This window comes from Ostrinia nubilalis, chromosome 11, assembly GCF_963855985.1.
Source record: "Ostrinia nubilalis chromosome 11, ilOstNubi1.1, whole genome shotgun sequence".
Taxonomy (NCBI): Eukaryota; Metazoa; Arthropoda; class Insecta; order Lepidoptera; family Crambidae; genus Ostrinia; species Ostrinia nubilalis.
The window spans coordinates 11,768,001-11,793,858 of NC_087098.1; the positions used below are offsets into that span (position 1 = coordinate 11,768,001).

A 25,858-nucleotide genomic window follows, 5' to 3' on the forward strand; every position below is an offset into this window, starting at 1 on the left:
TCTACGCCCACTCCACTTGAGTTTAGCAATTTCGTATGTAATTATATTGTGCCATCCTATAAGTATGCTCAAGAGCTTTGGGGCACGTTAAGCTTCTTCAGTTCTTCAGTTGCCAGAGTGGTCGTGGGCGTCACACCCGGTCCTGTGGCAAGCCTTACAATCCGTCGCCATTCTTCCCGCACTGCAGCCTTTCTTGTGCACTCGTGAAGTGGACCATTGATTGACGTTAAGGTATCAGTTCGATTTATTGTGTCAGGACAGTTCATTAAGACTGACACATTATTGTTGCTCTTCTATAGTTAGAATAGAATTGGCTATTTAACCTACTCATACATTTACTCCTGATACAACAATTGATGAGCCGACGCAGAATAAAGATCATTTAAATCTTGATACCACACCAGTGTTTAATTTCACTCTTCGGCCACAAAGATAGAGTCCACAATCACTTGATCCGGCATATCGATGACCGTGCTATCGTCGAACAATTAATGTTGATTTGGTATCCGTTATTTGATTTGTATCTCGGTGTAACTGTACGTGAGACTATGGGAATTGCGCCAATTAGATCGCTAGACTATAGCACGGGATTGGTCGATCGACCGATCGGCGATAGGCCATCGCGTTAAAACAAAACAATGCCGATAAATTGGTGTGTGTGTGGGCTGCAATGGCTGATGCAAAAGGCCTATGGCATTACGTTTAGCTGCTTGCATGGCTCCTTTATGTCGCTGGCTGCTATAGTCAATTAGGAATGTTTGATGTGTTAACATTTACCTCAATTGAAATTAAAGCTCTGAAATACTTTAATTTATACGAAAATAAATTAATAAGCACATAAACACGGCCAACAACTTATACAGCTCTATGCTCAATTGTTTCAAACAAAACCCCAAGAATTTCCACGACGAGTGGTCCTACGCTGCAGGCATCCAGGCATCATCAGGCATCGGACCAGTTATCGATGTTCAACACCATTTTATATTAACATTATTTAACGTAATTAAACAATCATTTCACCAAAAGTTTAGTTTAAAAGCACACTTCATTGTGCTTTTGAATACTCTCTTAGTTCAGAGGTTTAAAATATCCCAAGGGAAAAATGTCTTTCCACAATAATGATTATGATAGTAGACGCAACCGTTCTGCTAACGATAGTTGTGGGTAGTTAGCCGGGGCTAATGACTGTTGTCAAAACACACATTTCATAATGTTAAAAGTTTATTCTTTCATAAGCGGTAGCGGTGACGAGAGCGGTAGAGCGGTAGAGCGGTTGTCATGTATAAACATGACAAGACATTTTTGTATTTACTCGCACATCGAGTGGTCTTATTTTGTCGTGTTTTAACAATAATATTTTATGTAAAAGCAAGACACTATCAAATTCAAGAATTCGGTGAAATTTAAGACCGCATGAGAAATATCAGTTGAATAAACTCCTGAAATATACAAATTAAAAAACATATGCGACTTTCAAGTATAATACCACCAAATCATCTAAAACATCATATTAAGCGTCTTTTAGGGCTCAATCGGGTTAATGCTGAATCATTTTCTTTTCAGACAGCCATGTTGATTCTGTAAAATCATAGGATCAAGGAACAAATGTAGAGCGTTTGAGTTGCCCGCTACCGCTTATGTTACATCGAACCTGGTATAAGACGATCAATGGTAGGTAACGATACTACCTTCCGTGTGTAGTGCGATAAGAATGTTAATTATTGTTATGGGAAATGCTACTCTAAATACGCTCTTAAGTGTACTTACTTAAGGTGCTACTTGTAGTCCTCGATAGTCCAGTGGTTAGAATTTGGACACTCAACCTCAGGCTTTCTGGGTTTGTTTTCTAGGTGACGACGGTCATTGACTACTTTCGAAAGGTTGGTAAATAAATTACAAACTATTAATTTAATTGGTATAATATCAATTGACATAATATTTAAAATACTTATTGTTTATTTCTCTAGCATTTTCTGCCTAATTAAAATGTAAAGTTATTACTTTTATGTTACTATAACCCTGATCAAAGATAATTTTGAAATTCCGACTAAAATCTTGAAAATAAGCTTTGTCGAGTGCTTCCGAGAATTTTCTTTGGCTGTAAGCAGATAATTCCTCGAACATCAGTTTTACTGAGTTTGTACAAATACAGCACTAGAGTTTTTTGTTGTTACAAAAACAAACACAAAATATATTATAATTAATCTTTCTCTTATAACTGTTTTCGCAAAACTAATTTTATGAGAAAGTCACAAGGAAAGTATTTTTTTATTATTTGTGATCTTGTACATAAAATTAAATATTAAGGCAATGCTTTCTGAAAAAAGTGAATGACGAATCAGGATCTCAATCCATTGTACTAATAATATTTTCTGCTGTCATGATGCTTCAATACATTACCTTCATACATAATTTGGTTCAAGGATAGCGAAACCCTAATAAAATTAGGTCATGGGAGGAAAAATAATATGGGAAAAGTTTCATATGAAATTTAGTAACGCAAAGTAAAAAATACCTGTTATTTTTACCAGATTGCGCCGGCTGGCTCGAAGAAGGGTTACGTTTTTTCATAGAATTTCATTAGTTCGATTACAAAAGATTCCGCATTAGCTGGACGTGCTGTTATTATGGATGTTCATTTCAAATACAAGCTACTCCTCACACCCACTTGGCATTTGACTAAATGAGCACAGGGTAGTAAACAAAATGACAATTTAGCTTAATTAGTTTTCGGTGAATCCCATTTGTTGTGAATCAAATGTCAATTCGCTGACTTCAATTACAAATTAGACCGTTATTCAAGCAACATTACCTACGTCAATTCAGCCAAGGTGTTTACGTTTATCAAACGAGTGTGATATGAACCGGGATGGAGTATGGAGAAAGCATCATTTATAACGCGGTTCGTTGATCCCATGTCATTATAGAATGTTCGGTGATCTATGACTGAGTGGCGAACGGGGGCATAGTTGCGCGCGCTTAGGTCAAGTTTAGTTGTAAAGGTGAGTCCATAATCGAGTCCATAATCGATTAATCGATAGGTATGCTTTTAGTATTTTTAGTTATCTAGGCCCAAAAATGAAATACAATGACAAAACTTCAACTCTGATTACTATTAAAGTTTCCTTAGAGTTCATGACATAGAACCACACTTGTTTGAAGTCTCAAAGTCTGTTTGAAATGCCTTTCAAGTTTCAAGTCATCTTATACGTTTTATGTTGGTGAGGTTTTTCTTAAGTAATTTCATTAGGCACATAAGATGAAATATCTTCTCGGAATATGATTTTTAATCACACTTTAACATTAAAACTTTGAAAGGCGCTCATTAATAGCGCTTTACAGCGTCTGTTTTTCTGATATTTTAAAGTAATTTCCAACTTCACAAAATTACCTTTAAAACCTACAACACGCAAATTACTTTTGTGACGTAAAATGGTAATAAAACTTTTGCGTGAAGCCTTTTATCAGCGCTATAAAACAGCGTAAAGTATTGCTTTCCTATTAAACTCTATCTGGCTGTATATCAGCACGCGAGCTGTCGCTTATACGATATACAACGGATTGATATTTAAGGGGGGAGTGTTATCGGGCTTTTGAACTTGAGTCTATCTCTGTTTGTGTCACGGATTCGAATCCTATAGCGGACAAATTTTAATGTAAGGGTGATAGATGAGCTAGACTAGAGTACTCATACGAGCAGTGACTCAAATGTGTGTTTTTCTAAAATATTGTGTGAATGAAAGCTTATTTTTCACCTACGATTTTGTTTAAAGTACTTATAAAAATTGTCATAGTCTAAAAAAAATCCCACAAAATTTTGGGAATGGTGTAGCTTTCCCCACCGCTTAACCCCATTTTGCGAAAGATTACCTTTAAAATGGTTTTATGCACAGTCAAGAGATGGCGCAGGCTGTCTATTAAATCACAATGTAATAATATAGAACTTACGGAACCTACAAAACATTATCGAACATTATGAATCATACATTTTATAAAATATTAAAAATGTTAAAAACTGATGCAACAATGTAATCGGATCTTTACAAACATGTGTTCAATCAATGCCAAATGTTAGATAGTGACGTTAGTTACACTGATCAACCGTGTGTAAGAAGTTCAATTGTGCCTCTATTTGGATGACCAAACACAGTAGGTACCTACATAGGTATATTATAAGTACATAAGTACCTATATCATCATCATCATCAGGTCATTAAGTATTTATTGCGCGACCCTTTTTAATTTGCCAGAAGCAAATGGAGGATTTGGATTTACTTACCCCACTCTGACCAGGTGGGTTAGGGAGGCGTGATGTTCACACATGTGCAGACTCAATAAACGTTCATAAATACTTAAATAAATACATGCTAGGTTCAGAGAATATGTTTTCTTAAGTGATAATGAGTTCTAAGAAACATGCTTCTTCAAAATATTTACTTACGTCTTACGTCAAAATATGTACATACGTAAGCATATTTGAAAACCACCCTATTCCAAAAATAAGGGACGATAATACTGCTTATTATCAGATATTGCAGATCATGTACTGTAATATTTTTGGACTAAATAAATATCATTTTCATTTTCATTTTCATTATTAAGTAAACATTTCATAATTATAATAATAACGAAGTAAATATACTGTTCTCGTAAGCGTTTGATCCTTTTGAACTGACCAATTTTAACTAGGGTTTTCCAGTCATTGGACGCTACCAGTCTTTGGACAAAAACCCCTTGAACGTTCTTAAAATGAATATTTCTTCAAATGCAAATTGCAACTTAAGGCCCTTTTAAATCCGTCAGAATCTCTTAGTCGTTAAAAGAGAAATGCTATTTTTAATTCAATAATAACCGTCTTATAACTCGACTACATGGCTCTTAAGTGTCAATTAACTGGCAGTTTACCTTACCACAAAAATAGCTCACTGAATTTCGGAAACATATACTAATTTTCCCCAGCTGGCATAATATTTTCCCAAAGCTCACTAGCAACGGATTTTCCGAGCAATTTTCATCATGCGACAACGGCATGTCAACTTAAACATTGACCTTATGTAGTATTAATATGTGCGATTTTCCAACAATAATTACTGATACGCAGTCGACTGTACTTCGCTCGAAAATTAGTTCTAACAATATTTCACGTTTAAATTTTAATCACAATGTTTGCATCCTAATGCACGTGAAATGCACTGCTGTGACAACCCGCAATTATGGCGCTGAGTGTACTCAACAGCTTTATTATGCATTCAAAAATTACTCCTATTTCCAAGTCATCAAAACTCATTTTGTAACTGTACGAAGTAAGGGTAAGGGTCCTCGCGTGTTGTCCTAATGATACATAGAAATAAATATTTAAGGGTATTTCTTCGGAGGCAAAATTTTCGATGTCTTTGGGTATAGTTCTGTAACCAACTAACAAAATGGCATGCAATATTTTTTTTCGTATAGCTTAGCTATAGCCCAATCTGGCGCAAATAACATTTTTGACAAAATTGCTGTCTTTATACAAAATAAAAATATTTGAAATGTGATTCTCTGATTCATATGGTGTGTCCGTTAGCCATTTTCCGGAACAAAATGGTTGATGTAGCATTTTCCTTTTGATATATCAATATAAATTAAAATTATTTCGAAAGCTAATGAGTTGTCCTTCTACAAAAAAAATGTGTCATAATTTTAATTAAGTTAGTTTGTTCGCAAAAAAATAAATAAGCAGTGTCCGGCATAAAATACTGATTCATATGGCGTGAGCTGTTCTTGACCATAAATGGTCAGGTTTTAATCATGAGAGTCTGGTTTCTGGCGTGGAGGCAAGCCCATCTTGCAACGGATGAGCTAGAAGGCAGACGTGGAGCTGGTTGGCTTAGAACCCGGTGTGACGAAGGCAAATACTTGATTCATCTGTGCTTGGTTCAGGTGGCATGCTGATTACAATGCCTACTTTATAAAATTACATTATTGCATTAAAAATCTAATCTGTCTTTCTTGTGATGCTTTTGGGTTATATAATCATGTAGAAAAATTACAACACTGTAGTCTGTATGTATGACGAGTTTTGCTCGATTTTAGGCAAAAAGCTGATTTATCTGTGCGTAATTCATATGGTCAGGGCCCTATATGAATCATAACATAAATTAGTTTTTGGTCTTTCAAGCACCAAAAAAGGGTTTTTTAACTAAGAATGACATCCCAGACTGCATCTCACTTAAGACCAGGTGCGATTGCGGTCTTGTTATGAATAAAAAAAACATTATCATTTTTATGTTAAGAATAATTTGTGTTTAAACAGTAAATAAGTAGTATATCTGTTAAGCTAGCAACCATAACACAAGCATATTTGTTGCTTATTTTGTAGCTAAATGGCGCTGTATGAAATTGCCCAACGAATTATTTATTTTTATTATTATTTCAGCTACACTTATGGCGTCAATAGCACATAATAATATACTGCTGAGCATAGGCCTCCAATGATTTCGAGATTATCTGATTGCCATTGCCACAACCTCTATAAGCTCATCTCACCTTCTTCACCTTGTAGGTGGACGTCTTAACAACAATAGCTTGGATAAGTGATACAGCTCAGTAGAGTCATCTAAAATACCTTAGTGCCATAAGATGAAAGTCTACATCCAGTGTGTGTTTATCAGTGATGACAAATTGTACTGAAAAGCGGCCTCTCACTGTAGGCTTACGACTATGCTTGTTTTTTTATGCAATCGAATCTGTAATGAGGAGATCCGTAAACGATCTAAAGTCGCATGGTGGCATAGTCCGATGTTTTAGCAAGCTGAAGTGATAATGGGCAGGACACATAGTATACAGAAATGATGGCCGATGGGAAAGCACGTTTCTGGAGTAGAACGTCCTCCCACAGGAAGGCGCAGGATGCAGGCCGCTACCAACCGGTCATTATGGAAATCATTGGGAGAGGCTTATGTTCAGTTGAAATGATTATGATGATGACAAAATATTATGGATGTATACTAAAGTTTCAAAAAATATTTTTTCACGAATTATTGTGGAATCGTTGCATTTTATCATAACAACAGATCATTGTTTTTGTTATAATATGATTATTTTCTTAATTTAGAGCCAATTGTATATAAATATCATAAATTTTATTTCTATTTTTGATTAATATGTAACAAATTCTGATTCATATGGGCACAAAATATTTGAACGTCGATATCTTGAAAACTACTTTACAAAAACGAGTCCCTTATCCAAATATATGTTATTGGGTGTACCTATTTTCATATGAGTCTATGTTACAAACCTAAAATTGAATTTGAAATTTGTCCATATGAATCAGCCGAAGAATGCGATTTCGAAGAAATGCCCTTAATTAAAAACAAATTAACAGCTTTAGAATATTTATGGTGGCCGTTTGGGATTTGAACAATATTAATGCTGAAATAAAAGTTCGTTGTCAATGAAATTTATTCCGATTACTCTAGATCGTGTTTTGTGATGATAAAATACCTAAATAAATAATATGTTTGTACCAATGTGTATATTTTGCTGTTATTTTAGGTAGGTACATCGCTCTGTTATAAAAACTACCTAACTTTGGGTCAGATCAAAAGTACGTGCAATATTAAAGTACACTATTACAAATTAAACAAAGGTACTGTCTAATTTTGTGTGACATTAATTCAGTCAGTGACACGAAAAATTTCAACAATGCATTACAAACTTTTATCAGCTGATTTACAATTAACAAGAGCTTTTTGCATTATCCCCCTCAATTAGTTTTATCAGTCAGATAACTATTTAATCATTGAATTAACCGGACATTTAACCTTCTAAATTACATCAAATCACGAAGAGGCAAAAAATCTAACGAGTCACGGGCATGCGTAGAGATCTGTTCAACTTTGGTATAGAACTGGACAAGGGCTTGTAAGAACCTATAACAGATGGTTCAGTATCTTAATTTTAAGTCATTTGAAAGTTGTTGTTTTCTTCGTTCGTTTCAGCCGGAAGACGTCCACTGCTGGACAAAGGCCTCCCCCAAGGATTTCCATAATGACCGGTCCTATGCCGCTCGCATCCAGGCACCTCCCGCGACCTTCACCAGATCGTCGGCCCACCTATTCGGCCCACACTACCTCTCTGGCCCGTGGTCGCCCCTCGAGAACTTTTCTGCCCCAACGGACATCACTCCAACATAAAATAACATATTTGTGAAAACAACCCCCGAAAGGTTTTTCCTCCAGTTGGTATTATGCATGTACGAGCATGAACGTGTTCTAGAAAAATCTTTGATGTTCTACAAACGGTTTTCGCCTTTGACACGCGAAATCCTAAAAAGTTCGTTTCTTTTTTGTGCCCACGCACACCGCAAATTGAAATTGGGAGATATACCTACTTACGAAACAATATAACACGTATAAAGTAGGTTTGCATCGCATGATAAATTACCAAGTAATATTAACACGATCTTTTCAATATACAGCTTTTTAGTAATTGCGTTTTATTTGACAATAGAAATTTGGAATACGACTTTAAAAGATCGAATTAATGTTGATGTCATCAGCTTCTTGAGTCTTTCAAGAATGCCCTTTTCGTTTCAACCGAATTTCGCCAGTGCACCAAGTGGGAAGAAGAATTGAGAAGGCAATTTGTTAAATTATATGCACCGTAGAATGAATGGATATCAAAGTAACCCCATTCTTCTTTTAGCTTTGATCACATACTTTTTATTTTTTTTCTCAAAATTGAGCTATATTTTTTCATTTTTTATTACACGAATCGAGAGTGCTATAAAAACCGATTATTAGACTTTTTTTGTATTTTTTTACACCCACAAATTTAAAAGATATGGACCTTCAAAGTTTAAAATTGGTCAAAGTAACCCCATTATACGGCACCTAAGAGTAATGTAGATGTGAATCTACCGTATCCATGAGCTATTATGCTCGTGGAACTGTTTTGAACTTGTAAATATCATTGGTATAAGGAGACATTCCGTGAATTCCGTCTATGATGTAGGCGTGAAATTAAACGAAATCTTTTATGTGATTGTTTATCTAAGAAATAAAAATAACAAAACCTTACCCTGATTAAAATCCCAAGTTTATTTGGCTTGTTGAAATGAGAGTCACTTACACCTACACCTATTAATACACCTTGAATCTACAGAGGAATTTATAGAGTTCAAATTTCGAGTTAAAATTATTTCTAATTGGACTCGTTTTACTTTATAAAATCGCATAAAAACCTATTGACCTAAATAAGCTTAATTTAAATACCAAATATCTGTTTAATGGTAATCACATATGTAATAAAATTTATATACCTACATCATGTCACAGGAAATATCTTATTACCTTTATCTTTCTGTCTTTAACTTTTTTTGAGAGTTCACAACCAAAACACAGTGTAAAAGAAAAAATAGAAAATGCCATTTACGTTTTAAATCTGCAAGCGGTTTCTGTCGTACCTCTATATAAAAACAAAACGTAGCGTTAACATAATAGTAATACTTTTATCTCATTCTTCCTTATTCAATAATCAGGTCCTCAACTGGCACGTGGTGGAAGAAGTGCTTGATGGAGTCTATCACCTCCCCCGTTATAGCTTTGATGATGGGAGGGCCGACCTCCTTGACGATCTCGTTGGCACTCTCCCCAAGAGATTCTCTTATGGCTTCAGCTGAAATATTAGATAAAATATTAATAATTGAAATATTAATCAGAGAAATAGGGCAAGTTTCATCGATTCTTGATAAAGTTCAAGATATTTCTGATAAATGGCGCTGTTTGATAAAATATGAACATTGCTGATTATGTCGCTATGAAACATACTGTTATAGCATTCTCGGTCTAAGAGGTAGGTAGACCTGGTGTCTTAATTTAAAGATCTTAATCCATCTCAAGCACCAGTCTTCGCAATAAGTAATTTTGTAAAATTTTGATTAAAAACCTATCCAACCAAAAGTGGTAGGTGATCTGAAAAATAAGTTATAATAACCTAAAAGTAACAAGCCGGTCCGTGGGTTCGTATTCTAAAACGACACCAAAAGAATCAAACTATGCATTGATTTAATTATACATATTACGCAACAAGCTCAATCTTTTATCTCCTCTTGTTGTATTTGTTATTGTGATATTAGGCATTTAAAGCCTATGGTCTTGTTGACGCTATCCTAAGTCCAAGAAACCATACTTACTCAGTTTTTCGCTTCCAGCAAACAGGTTAGTTAGCTCAATGTTGGCGCGCTCCTTCAGATCGTAGTTGTAATCCCAGCTGGATATGCCCCAGTGCTTCTTACCGTTTAGTTCTTCTTCTTTGAGTACAGTCTGTACGTTGATAAGGAACTTTGCTGAAAGATAATGGGTTAATTTGTTATGTTTTCATAAAAGTGGAATTCTTTTAACTCATATTTTGTTAATATTAAGTACCAATAGTTGTAGAGACTACAAAGTAAACATCATTTTGTACTAAAATAACACCTATTGCTTCTTCATTAAGTATCACAGTGTTTCAACTTGATTTACCATTGTCTACTCTGTAAGATAGCAATGGGGACTCTATACAATCAACGATTGGTAGTACAAGTTGGTACATATCACTTTCCATTTACAAAAAAATATAAGAAATAGGAAGTTCTAACATTTATGATTGTGCTAAGTGCGTTATTAATCGTATGAATAAATAAATATTCTTACTCAAAGAGACAGTCAATTTTCCCTTTCCATCTAGAGGAAGAATGAGGATTTTCCCTTTAATCTCATATTCCCCTTCCACTTTCACCGAACAGAGTAAGCCCACGTCGACTTTAGACTGAACCCGCCTGCAAAAAAGATCTCTTTTTAGGGTTCCGTAGTCATGACAAGGAACCCTTATAGTTTCGATATATTGTCAGTCTGTCTGTCTGTCCGAGGTTTTGCTTGGAAATTATTGGCACTAGGGAGCTGTAATTTTGTAGAGGTACTCGTATGTATATTAATCACGCCGACAAAACGGTAAAATAAAATTTTGAATATAACAAAATAAAAATCAAACAAACCTGTTTAGGTAATATACTTTTTTGAAATCCTTTAGAAAAGAAACATCGGGTTTAGAAAAAGCGTGAAAAATGTATGATGAAGATCAAAAGATCAAATTACTGGTATGTATCTACTTTATAAAATGTGGAATTGTTAAAGAATTTGTTACGCACGAATGCGTATGAGTAGGATTTAATAATATGTATACTTAAATAGTTACCTACCTACATTGCTTATAGTCTGAAATGTGGCTTATTCCACTATTCCCCATTGACAATCCCCGTCAACGGGGATTAGTGAACTTTTTGTTCACTATTTGTTAACGCCAAATTGGAGCTTATAAAGTTAAAAATAAAATCCTAATATAACGGGGAATAGTGAACAAAAAGTTCACTTAGTGGAATAAGCCTGAAATGTTATTTGTACCAACGTTAAATGAAAAAGTCAACAAAAAGGTTTAATAAATAATATTTAATTTTCTCAAAACCATACAGCATGAGAAAACAATAAGTGTGGGTAAGTACTAATTTGTCCACTGTACTGTTCGTACCATAACATGAATTTACATCCTTGGAGAAAGAAAGAACATCCCAATTCCAATAATGACCATACAATAAAATAGTAAGTTGAATGACGTGTTGACAGCTTATAGAAAGTTTGTCAATATTGACTAGCCGCTGCCACTGCCACTACCACTGCCACTACCACTACCGCTGCCACTGCCACTGCCGCTGCCACTGCCGCTGCCGCTGCCGCTGCCGCTGCCACTGCCGCTGCCACTGCCGCTGCCACTGCCACTGCCGCTCCCACTGCCACTGCCGCTGCCACTGCCACTTCCACTACCGCTGCCGCTGCCACTGCCGCTGCCACTGCCACTTCCACTACCGCTGCCGCTGCCACTTCCGCTGCCGCTGCCGCTTCCACTGCCGCTGCCGCTGCCGCTGCCTCTTCCGCTAGCACTACGACTATATCCTCACCGTTTAAATCTTTCCTGAACTTTCACAAATATGTATTATAGGACCAAAATTAGCCATCGCCTAAAATAACGGAAGAACCGTTCTCGTGTTTTAGACAAAAGTACCTAATTCATTTTTATTTAATTTTTTATATTTGATACAACTACTTTTCCTGCAGGACCAATGTCAAATTTTGTAAGAAAAATGATTATAATAATTTGTATAAGTTTTCTATACATAATTCTTCATATTCGAAATTCGGTCTCTTGGGAAAAGTTGTTGCATTTGAGCAGAAGAAGCAACAGTTTTTGTTTGATAAAGTACGCAGATTAAACCCTGTTTAAATAGGAAATAAAAACTTACGATATACGTTGGACTTCGCATCCTTTCATTCCTGTGACAACCACGTCTGAGGCTATGAGTTTCAAGTCTGGAGAGCTTCCATCTATCTTGGAGATGGGTAGCGGGTCAAGAGGCTTCATGTCATACTCTGGTAGACCGGCAGCTACAATTGGCACGAGGGCTTGAGCGGATAGACGCATGCAGTTGACGTCGTCTATTTTGCATTTGGTGATTGAAACTAGAGACAGAAATAATAAACAATCTTAACCTTTAATTTGAAAAACATGAAGAGAAACGATGTTTATACTTATTTGTCAACATTTTTTATAGGCAAACAAATTACTAATCTTTAGCCGAAAATAAAATAGTATTTTAACGACACTGTAAGCCGTTTAATAGCTATTAATTAATTAGGTACTAAGTAATATTTATGTCGCTATTTGCCATTTGATGATTATGTGCAATAAATTACGTATGTTTATTTTTCAGCTTGCACTATTCATTGAATTAATGCAGTTTTTTATGCAAAAATCGTCATCTCTTGGGTGAGTTTAAAAGAACTATAATCTACCTACTATGTCTAAGAACTTAGCGTTTATCAAAATTAGGAATAAAAACATGAATACTTTACCAGCTAATGCTGAACAGGCCACTCCAAGCAAACATAGTAAAATTGCAACTCGCGCGCACATTTTCGGAAACTTTACACAAAAATTATAAAACAACAGACCCACTACAAAAACCGGCAGAACTATGGTCGGATTCTTTGAGCAAAATTTATATATGGCACAGGGAAATTCATATTGTTTTAATATCAGCTTTATTTGTGCCTTGACCGCGAGCGAGGAGGATCATCTAAGTAGAGGCACAGACCAATCAATCATGGTTTTTATTAACTTGTTGGTAAGGACGATTGTTAATTAATCTATAAACTATGGTATATTATGTAATAGCAGAAGGTGCATTTATACAGAATCTTTGTTAATATATTAGGGGTGAGTTGCACCATCTTACTTTAACTTTGACAAACGTCAAAAATATGTCAAGCTCCATACAAAAAGTTCTTGAGTGGCGACCACGAGCTGGAAGACGTAGCGTGGGCAGGCCTCCCACTAGGTGGACCGACGATCTGGTGAAGTTCGCGGGAGGTACCTGGATGCAAGCGGCGCAGGACCGGTGTTTGTGGAAATCCTTGGGGGAGGCCTTTGTCCAGCAGTGGACGTCTTTCGGCTGAAACGAACGATAGAAAAAGTACCGGTCATTGTTGTTGTTACGGTTAAAATAAGGTGGTGCAACTCAGCCTTAGTTTGAATGTGCTGACACGCCTCTACAAAGTAATACAATAGGTATGAACATTGAGCTTCTTACAGTCATAATTATGTTTCAAATGTATTCATTGAGTTTTCTCAATAACTTATTAGATAATGGGCACATGTAACATAGGTAGGTACTGATTATTAACATTTTAATTTGCCATTGAAATCAATTAGGTATGTTGGTGTTAAAATTTTCCTAGTGGAATATTTTGCATTGGATTTCAAATTATGGTTTTAATAGTTTTGGCGCTAATTAATTAGATTTATCAATTAAGAATCAATATCACGTACTCGTACGTCAATATGTTGTTCGCGGTACTCAAAAAATCTAATCAAGGAATTATTTTTGACGCCACCGCTGTTAGTCAAGCCATGGCCTCTAATCCAAAATATTTTATTATTCAAAGGTACTGACTCATTAAGGTTGCGGAATCAGCGTTGTGTAACAAATAATATAATATAATCTTAATTAATAATATCAAAACAACACAGTATCTTTCCAAGTTTTTTAGGACGTTTATGTTTTCATTACTTAGGTAGGTATATGACGATGAGCACAATGACGTATTATTGTTATTTGACAGTATAATTGTATGCACCTCATAAAATATAAAACACTTTTTTGAAGTTGCAGTAGACGATTTTAAACAATGCGAATTGCGCAAATACCTAATTATTATAATGAGATACTCATTAGATAATTATTATTCTTAGTTTTATGATTTATGCGGAAAACACATTAACTTATAGACTTTTGCGCATTTTAAAGGTTTTTTGGGATACATGTAAAATATGCCAAATATGTTGCCGAGTGCTAAAATCATGTAATACTCGTAATAGCTTACGAATAACATTGAAAAATGGAAGGAACAAATTAAGAAACTTTTCGTAACAACAAGTTATTGTTACATAATTAAATTATTTTCAAGTTTTCAAGTCATGCGAATTAAAACTGCGGTAGACAAACTGAATTATTCTGTTCTGGACTTGACTATGCACTTGCCCTTCAAAAATGACAAGCTTACACCTCGTTTCCTAAATAATACTGACTTTAACCAAGTACATAAAAGCTTTATATGTTTGCGCTGACTTGTAAAACCCCAGTCTCCCCTCAATTCGTTGCCATTTACCTACACATCAGGCCGTCGGCCGTCACGCAAACGGCCGCGGCACGTGTCAACATGGTCGGAGTTGCAAAACGTTGCTATTTACCAAACTGTGAGTAAGCTGGGGCTGATCATACAGTGACGAAGCGGGAGCGACTAGACAGAAGCACAAAATATAACAGAAGGTAAACTCCATACTAAGCGCGCTCGAGCCACGCACACATAGACACAACAACAAAAAAGGGGTATTATAACATTTGTTAAGTAGATGGTTGCTTACACTAAACATAAAAAACTAAATTTTCGTTTTTTAAACTACCAGTTGATTCCGGGAGGTAAGGTATTTATTTGTATTTCAATAGTTCGTTTAACGTTGACAAATTGAAAACCAACTCAATTATTAGGAATATCGAAGTGTTTTAAAGAGGTTTTAGGAATTATTGGATAATAGTGTCAACCATCAAAACATAGGTACTACGAGTAGGTACTTCCTTCTCGTGTATTTGTTTACAAACTATTACTATAATAATAACGTACTAAACATAACTACATAATTATACGTGGATATCTGTTATTGTCTTTCTTCTATAGTATTAAGAGTTACATTTTTCTATCATAACGAAATAAATGCAACACATGACAAGACAACCCTAGCGCGACGGCCGACCGCAGGTATGCAAAGCGTGAGTTTACCTTCTGTTATATTTTGTGACAGAAGCGAGAGCAATTAGTAGGGTTCGGATAATTATGTGTATTGTGTAGATATTGCTAGAAAGTTGCGTATCGCGAATTCTACTCGTGGGCAGCACTACACTACGAACAAGCTGCAAAGCTCGTGATGTGTCTATTCTGTATTATTCCTACCTCTCGTTTCCACCGCTGCACGGCAACTCCAGTGTGGTCAGTATATTCAGGACGGATTTACCTACGGTTCTATAACCAATGAAGTTTAAGTTTGTCCTAAGGGAAAGTTTAAACATCATTGAACCCGCAACGAAATTAATCAGAAGAACACAGGAGGTTCGTGGTTAAGGATCCACTTCCCTCTAATGCAGATTAGATCAGCTTAGTTTCATGATTCTTATTCTTATCATGCAACTGTGTATCGTATTTGCTGTCGTCTGTAATTTTGCCCGCTCCGTTCGCCACCATAGTCGCAGTGTAATTCTCAACGATAACATCGCCCCTTGGGAATAAATCAGTTTGCTATTGATTGGTAGTTAGTTACGCCCCGGCTAATTCATTTTCTTGGTCGATTTGTGTGCTGATATAGGGGCAAAGGTTTTATTATGCGTTCATGCTTCCGTATGATAATAACGATATGTTTGGAAGTTTAAGTTGAGGGTCGTAATGGTGATTTTTGAGGGTTTTGATGCTTTTTATAGCCATGTGGTTCCGGCAAAGTAGTATGAGATTCATACGGAAGAAGAGTGGGGGCGGTCCTATACTCATTTTATGAGTCTAGCCAGAGTGAGGGGTGTAAGCCAAATCATACGTTTCATCATCATCATCATGTCAGCCATAGGACGTCCACTGCTGAACATAGGCCTCCCCCAATGCTTTCCATGTTGATCGATTGGTAGCGGCCTACGTCCAGTGCTTCCCCGCTACCTTTACGATATCGTCGGTCCACTTTGTAGGTGGACGTCCCACGCTGCGTTTTCCGGCACGCGGCCTCCATTCCAGAACCTTGCTGCCCCATCGGCCGTCCATTCTGCGTACTTCCCTTGCGTACCTACTTAATCATCCGTTTGCCTCTGTTAAATTGGAGAAGATTGTGTTCTTGAAGACTAGGTGACCTAAAATGACGATAAAGATGTTTCTCATAGCTATTATTAAACTTGTAACTTTACGAAACCTCAATAAATATTGACTTTATTTTATGAAGTTTAATTAATCTTTAGATTCTTATCTTGCATCAAGCAACAACAAATGAGTCTCAATTTTCTTATTTTTACCTTTAAAGTTCACTCGTCACTATTCTTTTTTTATTTTAAAACAAGCTCTGTCTGCAAGTCCAGTATGCCATTAAAACCGTCTCAGCATGCTGAGTCATGCCTCATTATACCGGTAACAGATTGCATCGGCAATCATCTGTTTGTCAAAATAATAATAAAAATTGACAGATTCATGATAAAAGCCCCGATAGGGACGTTATTGGGAGACGATACCTTTGTGGTAGGAATTCGATGGATATTTGACCAATAAAAGTTTTTAAAGACTCGAAAGAGTTATTTCGTAAAAAAAATGTATCATCATCATCATCTCAGCCATAGGACGTCCACTGCTGAACATAGGCCTCCCCCAATGCTTTCCATGTCACCCGGTTGGTAGCGGCCTGCGTCCAGCGCTTTCCTGCTACCTTGTAAATTGTAGCTATCGAAAATTCGAATCAAACTTATTTGGTGTTAATTAACATCACTTGGATAACTAATAAAAAAATAACGTTACACAATTTTATTGCAAAATATAGTTTATAAAATCTTCGTATAGGTAGAGTTAAAAAGGATGGATAGGTACTTCAGAGGTAAAAACACGGATATTAATCAGAAAAAAGTAAGGCAACCATTTAAGAATGTATGGAAAAACACCAATTAATTAGTGATATGATTTATGCAACTTAAATCAAATGTACCTAATATTATTTCTGTTGTTTATTTCTCGGCTTAGTATAATAGGTATTGCCGAATTGTTGACTTAGGTAGTTACGGGACTATTCCCACATCTCGTTCCCACCGCTGCAACTCCTGTGTAGCCAGGATCTACAGACCGCCAATAAAAACCCAACTAGTGAAGGTCAAGTTTACTTAGGTAGGTAGTTCTTTTTTTTATGTCATTTGTCTATTTCGCTTGTCTTTGTCTTTACCCACTAACACACACTGAAATCATGTCTCTATCAATGTTCATACTGCCTGTTCCACTTTCGCTCCCCCATTCTTTAAATAAATGCAATACCATATGCTCCTAAACACGCAAGAGTGCTGACATTTTTATATCTTTCGCCTCCGTGTGAAGGCACAAAATAATAGTTCTTTACAGCCCAGTATCCAGTATGATGCCAACGCGGCGCGTACGCATTCGATGACAGTTTCATGGAGGGATAATAAAATTTATTACCCTAAAGAACATTCTACAGTATTTAAGTCGTTAAATAAATTATTAGGATTTGTCGCGGATTTCATTTGTTTTGTGCTGGTATAATTTGGTTACACTGGGAGTTTATTAGCTTCTGTTGATTTGATGACAAATGGAGTTTAATTTGCGTTTGTTTGCCAATTCGAATTGTTGTGTTAGAAATGGCCATCCCAAATATTTTAACTATGGTGTAGAGCAGGGGTGGCCAACCGGTCGATCTCGACTATTAGTCCAGTCGATCGTGGCAAGGCAAAAAATACTACTCGATTGTGTACTAAACTATGCTGTTTCATTTAAGATTTCAAGAAGTATGTAAGTGGTAGATCGCCCAGAGTTTAGTAAACAGTAGATCTTATGTCTAATCAAGTTGGCCACCCCTGGTGTAGAGCTTGGCTCTACATGAGATCTGAAGAAGACTTTTTCACATGCGAGCCATACGGTTCGTCTTAGGTATACATGAAAATGTGAAAATGCTTTAGGTGGTATATTAATTCCGTAAACGAAGTCAGCTATTTTATTACATGAATTGCGAATTAACGCTACTTACTCGTAGTTTCACTCTAGTCATATTGGAATAAGCATAAGAGAAAACAAAAGAATCACTGTATTTAAGATTTTATTTACTTTAATAAAACTTTGGATTTATCAGTTTAAAGCCAGTTCTTCGACTGGTACCGCTCGGAACAAGTGGTTGACGTTTTCGATGATCTTGTCAACGATGGCCTTGATGACAGGAGGACCTACCTCCACGACGATATCGTTGCCGTTGTTTGCTATTATCTCACGGGCTGCCCTGGCTGGAAAGAAAAAAATATTTTGAATTTATTCTGTTCTGGATTCGAATTTTTTGAGATTTGAATATTGGAAATTGATGCCAGTCATGTTGAATATTGGAAATATTTTGATGCTAGTCATAGCCTGGTAGAGCCACACGATGTGAAAAAAAAAATTGCAGGCAGACTGAGATTTGCAATTTTGGGAATAAGAAATCCCGTTTGGTTAGAAACGACATCTTACAGTTTGACTGTCCAACGAAACACGCCTTCTTTTCTATGTTTGTAAGCATATGTTAAGCTGAGTTGCACCACCTTATTTTAACCGTAACAATTAATAACAATAAATGGTGCTTTTTGTATGAAGTTTGACAAATTTTTAAAGTAAGATGGTGCAACCCAACCTAAGTGTTTGATATTAGTTTCCAATGGGATAGACATAATATAAAATAGCGAAGTAAGTTAATAGGTATTATTATTATGTAGGTTACTGTATCCTTTTGAGGTATTGAATTTAGATTTCGACTTTTATTTTATCCTTTTGCCTTTCGCATTAGGTACAGGCACCTTCACATCAATTATTACCGAATTAATAAAACTGTTACGTAGTTGGGTCACTGATCAAATTTAATTACCACTCCGACTTCGCTAAATGTTATCAAATTCTGGTATTTTGTAATAACGCCCTAATTGCCTGATATTTCAATTAGTAGATTCAATGAAAAAGAAATTAGCGATTAAGGTCGGTAATTATTTTGCTGTTAGCTGTAATTGTTATTATAATATCATTTGATCAAAATTATGAGTATTTAATCTATTTATACTCGTAGCATTGTTATAATTGTTTCGTGGAACCAAAGGTTAATTTATTGGATAGAAAATTCGATGATAATCCTTTAATTTAGTTTAGATTAGTGCTATGAAATTGAATGAAAATAAGAAGTAGATTATACGGTTCTTGATGTAATGTAGAGTTCAACAAAAATTACTACCTACTTTTATGAGCGTAATATTTCGCTTGATTGATATACTCGTAGGTACTATTTGGTGAATCTTAAATTATGAAATCTGTTGTAATAATATGTTGTTCTTTTAACTTACACATAAGTTCGTTTCCATTGAATAGATTCTCGAAGTTAACATGCGCCTTATCTTTGAGTTCGTAGGTGTAGGATGATCCTTTTATATGCCAATGCTTCTTGCCGTCTTTGCCGATTTTCTCAACGATGTTACTGGCCACGTTCATTTGTATCTTATCTGAAACAAAAGTGATAGTTGACAAAATATTACTCAGGTATTTTGATACCTAATTGGGAACAACCCACTTGATGCCCACGTGTTAACCTTTAATAAAAAGGTGAATTCTTTTGGCATAAAACGAAAGATAATAATTAAAATTGTGTATTTTTTATTGAAATACCCATTTCAACTGACTGTGAAAATTGCATCTAGTAAATAGAAGGGTCGTGCTCCAGTAGTGGAGACTAAATGACTTGATAATTATGAACCACAAATTAAAATTATAGATCATTCACCAATCCTGTCTCAAGACTGATGGCTTACTTCGATGCTCCCTGAGAACTGGAATAAAAAATAGGAAACTTACTTAGTTCTACTTGAGCTCTGCCCTTGCCTTCAATGGGCAGCACCAGAAGCCTCCCATGCATCTCATAGTTGCCCTCAGCACGGACGTTGCAGAGGAAATTCGTTAACAACTTCGATGCTGCTAAGTCTCGCCTGTAATATTCAAAGGTAAGAATTACATTTTTTCTAAGAAAAGAAAATGTGTATGAATATTTACATTCCTTCTTAAAAAGAGATTTAAATGGAGCTACTTGTTACCAAATGAAATACCATAATAATTATTTGAAATAAATTTTGTATAAACCTGTTGTAGACCCATCTTATTGCTTCCAGAAAAAAGACCGCCTAAGTTGTTCGTTTCCAACAATTATGTTTGTAGAGATACTTAGTTTTGTGTAATGTGTATGTATTCTATCTATCTATGCCACACTGCTTGCTGCCTTATGTGCTGATCTATAGCCAAATAACTAACACTATTTAGGTTTTATTTATAAATAGAAACACTCACTCAATTTTAGTAGCAACGCATCCCTTTAACCCTGTCACCGCCATATTGTTGACAATAAGCTGCAGGCTGGCTGTGCTGGCGTCAACGGTTCTAATTACCAGGGGATCGAGGGCCTGGACGGCGTATTGCGGCATACCATTCGCGAACATCGGCAGGAGGGCTTGGGTTGATCGTTTCAAGCATTTCGCATCGTGTGATGCGCATTTTGTTATGTATGGCACTGGAATGAATGGAGTCAATGACACAATTAGTTACCGTGTTTTGTTTGGTTCAATAGTATGTTTTTTTTATATCTAACGCATTTGAATAATGTACTATAATAATTACTCGTACAGTCAGTGTCAAATATCTAGTTCTTTACACCCAATGTAGCCAAAAAGTTCGTAACACTGTCTTTGTTAAAATAAGTTTGTGTTCACAACTTTTTGACGACAATGGGTGGCATGAACTATTTGACGCTGACTGTAGGTACTTTATTGTTAACATTGTTTTCTGTGTGTTTTTCACTTCTAGCTTTTTAAAAGTATTTTTACCTTTGAAATAAAAAAAAAACAAACCTGCGTTAACGCCTGCCAAGGCCACGACACAAAATACAAACACCAGAAGTATTTTCTGCGACATGACGAAAACTACACAACGTACCTTGATGAACTAAACTACAATTAAATGGTTTGGCTAACGACCAAGTTATATAGGGACCGGATTTTTACAATGACGGAAACTTTCTTAATTAGGTGGCTATTAATAGTTGATTTTGTTGATCATCGTGATGAGCTCACTAATATTTATATTTCATCACAATGTAAAGTTTCCATGAATCGGCGGTGAGAGAGTAACATTCCCTTGGATCTGGGTTCGATTCCCAGATGGCATGGACATTATTTAGTGTTACAAACGTTTGTAATAGGTACAATGTAGTGTAGTGCAGTAAAAATGTAGAGTCTAATGTTCTGTCCAATATGAAGGTATGTAATTATCTCGTTACATTTGGATACTCTTGAGTGAGTTTCACCTAAAGTGGTTTCCAAAACCATATTCTGTTTTTATATGCTTTTTGAAAGATATTTTTGTTAGATACATAATATGAGTTCTCCGAAGTTAAAATAAAATATTTCATTAAATAAGAGACACTTTAATCAAGAGTCAAGTCTTCAGTCGGAACTGCTTCGAAGAAATGATGGATGGTGTCCACCACCCTGGCCACGACAGTCTTGATGACAGGAGAACCGACCTCCCTGATGATTTCGTTCCCGCTTTGCGCTATCACTCCTTCTGCCGCTTGACCTGGCAAAAAAAAAACATGAGTAGAATATGCTACAAAAATAATATTCCTAAGGTGGCAGTCGCCAACAAATGAGTCAATAATGTATCATATCAGTAGGTTGGGATACGACCTGCCCCGGCTTCACACAGGTGCTAAGTCTAGCTAAGTCAGCCGTTTGGTGTAATGGTTTCGATACGGACTACTATGCCGAGAGGTCCCGGGTTCGATTCCTGGCCGGGCAGAAATTGAAATGATGAATTTTAATTTCTGTGTTGGGTCTGGGTGTTACTATTTATAATATGTATGTATTTACAAAAAAGAAAAAGTATTTGGGTAATGTTATATCCGTTGTCTAGTACCCATTGTACAAGCTTTGCTTAGTTTGGGACTCGAAGTGTAAAAATTAAATATTTATTTAAGTACCTATACACTAAACCTTCCTCATGAATCACTCTATCTATGTATAAAAATAATCGCTACAAAATCTAAGCATACTCGTACATAGGGACAGACAGCAGAAAGTGGCTTTGTTTATATACTATGTAGTGATTAGTGACTAGCATTAGGTAGGTATTTGTATTTTTATAAGAGTTTATAAGATGTACATTTGGATTCATTGCAGTACTCACAATGAGACTTCGTAATGATTGATAACTTCCTTAACATCTAGTTGAGAAATTATGTATCTAATTAGTTGCCTTTGTAGCAATCGTTACATAGAACCATTGAGCCTTTTTTTATGTTCTATTTAACGCTTAATTAAGGAAATCACGCAAAAGAAACATCAGCAATTGTATGATAAAATGTGAAGTCATTACTTTTCATTGAGTAGTTCAAAACATAATAATACAACCAATGCTTTTGTATGAAGTTAAAAAAATGATATTTTATTGTATTATGCAGGACTACGACAGTCCATCGATGGACATAAGTGAATGAGAAAACAAAGAAAATGATCCAGCTTTTTCTAGTTACTGTCCGCTATTCCATTAAGGTCGTCGGTCCATCGAAGAAGGAGCCGAGATGAGGTCTTGTTCGATTCCAGAACACAATTTGTTCTGAGACAGATATGGCGGGCTAGCCCTCTGCTACTTAAACTAAGCATTTTAGAATTAAGGTAACTCACCTAACACCCTGTTTCCATTGAAAAGATTTTCAAATCTGACAGTAGACCTGTCTTTCAGGTCGTAAGTGTGCGACCAGCTCTTGACAGTCCAATGATTTTTCCCGTCTTTCCCTTGCTTATCACTAATGTCCATGTTGACGTCAATTACTGCTTTTTCTATAATAAAAATTACAATAACGTTTAGTCAACAAAATGATGTCGTGCCAAGCGTGCCCAAACAACTACACGCAGGAAGATTTCTCTAAATCTTAATCTCGCATGAGTTTTTTTTTACTTTCTTTAGAGTTTGTTATGTGTAAAAGTGACATTAATAAATCTTTGTCAAGAAATACATGAGTTTTGAAGTATTTTTGATGACTTTTCTACTATACTTACTAAGATCCACGTGAACTTTTCCATTGCCTTCGATGGGCAGTACCAGTAATCGCCCAGACATGACATAGTGTCCATCTAAAGTGGCATCACACTGTATTCTCAGGAACAGTTTTGAGTTTTTTGCATCCCGTCTGAAAATAAAATGTCACTTAATTACTTAATTACTATAAATTGAAATAAGTTGGTCCACAAGGACCAACTTATTTCTAAGCCGTTGATAAATCTACAAAAATCCTGGAAGCTGAAATTAGTTGTTGTCAAAATTAAAAAATACATAATGTATTTCACTTAGTAAACATTACAGGCACTGAAAACATTGGTGGAAATGTGGAAATAGAGATACTAAGATGTTTTATATACTGCCAAGAACATCCATTAATTAGTTTAACTGTACTTGTACTTGTCTAACTTGTATAACCGTATGCACTTACTGAGCCTTCTTCGCTATGCAATTCCTTAGCCCTTTAACTGTTACGTTGTCCAACAACAATTTGAGAGTTGGAGACGACGAATCTATATTTTTGAAGAATACTGGATCCAAAGTCTCGACCCCGAACTCTGGGATGCCCGCAGTGTAAATGGGTATAGCTGCTTTCGTTGACTCTTTCGCACATTTGTCATCGTCTCCTTTGCATTTGAGGAATGTCACTGAAGAAATAAATTATTTTTTCCAAAATCAAGAAAGTTAAATTCATAAATTCCTATTAAATATTTAAGGCGAAAATAAAAATTAAACTTTCCAAACAAGGAGGATTTTGATTTGAAATCATGGTTATAGCAAAGAATACGTCATGAGCCCCACTCTTATTCTTAACATCTATTAATTATTATTCATCATTGGTTTTTAGCATAGCAGGGTAAGTTAAAAGTTAAATTATGAAAAGATTGTGAAAGAAAAGAAAACATATTTTATTGTTTTTTAACCATCCGAACTCTGTAGCTGCAAATTTTCTAGTTCTAGTCATAATAAAGTAAAAAATACAGTATTGGACAAAAAAAGTGAATTAAGTGAGTGAAAAGCGTCCATCAAATTACCTGGATCAGCATTAATCACTGTGACCAGCACACTCACTAGCAATAAATACGAGAGCATCTTTCTTAAAACTATGCACAACCGAAAAGACAGAATAACTTACATAAACTGCATGAAGGAAGATATCAACACTCAGTTATAAAGGACTTTGGTATTACGTTAACAATGGCGTATAATCATCTCCGTGATTTGAAATACTTGTCTATTGATAACTATTAACTGGCAATTATGTCCTGCTTAGCTGATACAGGATGCGTTTGTGAGACATTATTTTATACGATGTGGTGGTCGCTTACTATGGGCCTCATAAGAAGACTCAAGGTCACCCAAAGGGCGATGGAGCGGGCTATGCTCGGAGTTTCCCTGCGTGATCGAATTAGAAATAAGGAGACCTGCAGGAGAACCAAAGTGACCGACATAGCTCGCAGAATTGCTAAAATCTAGTGGCAGTGGGCAGGGCACATAGCTCGTAGAGGTGATGGCCGTTGTGGCAGCAAAGTTCTCGAGTGGCAACCACGGGCTGAAAGACGTAACGTGGGCAGGCCTCCTACTAGGTGGATCGACGATCTGGTGAAGGTCGCGGGAAGAAGTTGGATGTGGGCAGCGCAGGACCAGTCGTTAAGGAAAGCCTCGGGGGAGGCCTTTTGTCATGCAGTGAACGAAGTGTTGACGTGTGACGAATGAAGTGAAACGTCAAAGCCCAGCATCGGAACACTGATAAAAACGTTCATACCTACCAAATTTTGTAACTTAAACTAATTTTCATGCTGAATGCCTTTCTTAAGTTTATGACTTTTTTCTTCAAAATATAACAACAAACTAGAAACCATTGCTGTACAAGCCCTTGCTGCCTATAAAAAATCGCCCTGTACAGTTAAAGATAAACAAGTTCAAAGAAAAGGAGTTAATATGCTGCATGCGGTCTGAAGATGACGATACTACATATTTATTGATAGTTTACAAAACATACTCGACCTTTGCCTACTGGCCTTGTTTGTATGAAGGATTTAAAAAACGTCACCAGCTGATTTCTTCTTCTAGTTTAGCAAAATACACTCTTGACGTTGTTCACAAGGTTTAAAACAGTGTGTTCTCAGTAGATATCTTAGTCTGTTTAAATAATATTCAAGTGTAAGGTATGCTATGTTAACAGTGATTTCTAATATTACAACTACATTCTACTCCTTCACACATCACACATCATACAGGTAGCAGGAAGGCGCTGGACGCAGGCCGCTATCAACCAAGCAACATGGAAAGCATTGGGGGAGGCCTATGTTCAGCAGTGGACATCCTATGGCTGAGATGATGATGATGATGATTGTACTCCTTAAATGTCCTAT

At 36.1% G+C, this 25,858-nt stretch overlaps 3 protein-coding genes across 3 annotated transcripts; all 3 read right to left on the bottom strand.

Annotated features, from left to right (window-relative positions):
* Window positions 1–9,017: 9,017 nt before the first annotated feature.
* LOC135075893 (circadian clock-controlled protein daywake-like) lies at window positions 9,018–13,087 on the bottom strand. Its single transcript, XM_063970351.1, has 5 exons — window positions 12,927–13,087; window positions 12,317–12,533; window positions 10,677–10,801; window positions 10,178–10,330; window positions 9,018–9,660 (listed from the first exon to the last, which is right to left on the bottom strand). Exons 1-5 carry the CDS (start codon window positions 12,985–12,987, stop codon window positions 9,509–9,511), a joined length of 708 nt encoding a protein of 235 aa, XP_063826421.1. The 5' UTR covers window positions 12,988–13,087; the 3' UTR covers window positions 9,018–9,508.
* A 5,408-nt stretch (window positions 13,088–18,495) lies between these two features.
* On the bottom strand, window positions 18,496–21,498 carry LOC135076283 (protein takeout-like). Its single transcript, XM_063970766.1, has 5 exons — window positions 21,275–21,498; window positions 20,718–20,937; window positions 20,232–20,362; window positions 19,727–19,882; window positions 18,496–18,649 (listed from the first exon to the last, which is right to left on the bottom strand). The coding sequence occupies exons 1-5, from the start codon at window positions 21,336–21,338 to the stop codon at window positions 18,498–18,500; spliced, it is 723 nt and encodes a 240-aa protein (XP_063826836.1). The 5' UTR covers window positions 21,339–21,498; the 3' UTR covers window positions 18,496–18,497.
* A 330-nt stretch (window positions 21,499–21,828) lies between these two features.
* On the bottom strand, window positions 21,829–24,636 carry LOC135076279 (protein takeout-like). Its single transcript, XM_063970762.1, has 5 exons — window positions 24,518–24,636; window positions 23,914–24,130; window positions 23,483–23,613; window positions 23,108–23,263; window positions 21,829–22,001 (listed from the first exon to the last, which is right to left on the bottom strand). The coding sequence occupies exons 1-5, from the start codon at window positions 24,573–24,575 to the stop codon at window positions 21,850–21,852; spliced, it is 714 nt and encodes a 237-aa protein (XP_063826832.1). The 5' UTR covers window positions 24,576–24,636; the 3' UTR covers window positions 21,829–21,849.
* Window positions 24,637–25,858: the final 1,222 nt, after the last annotated feature.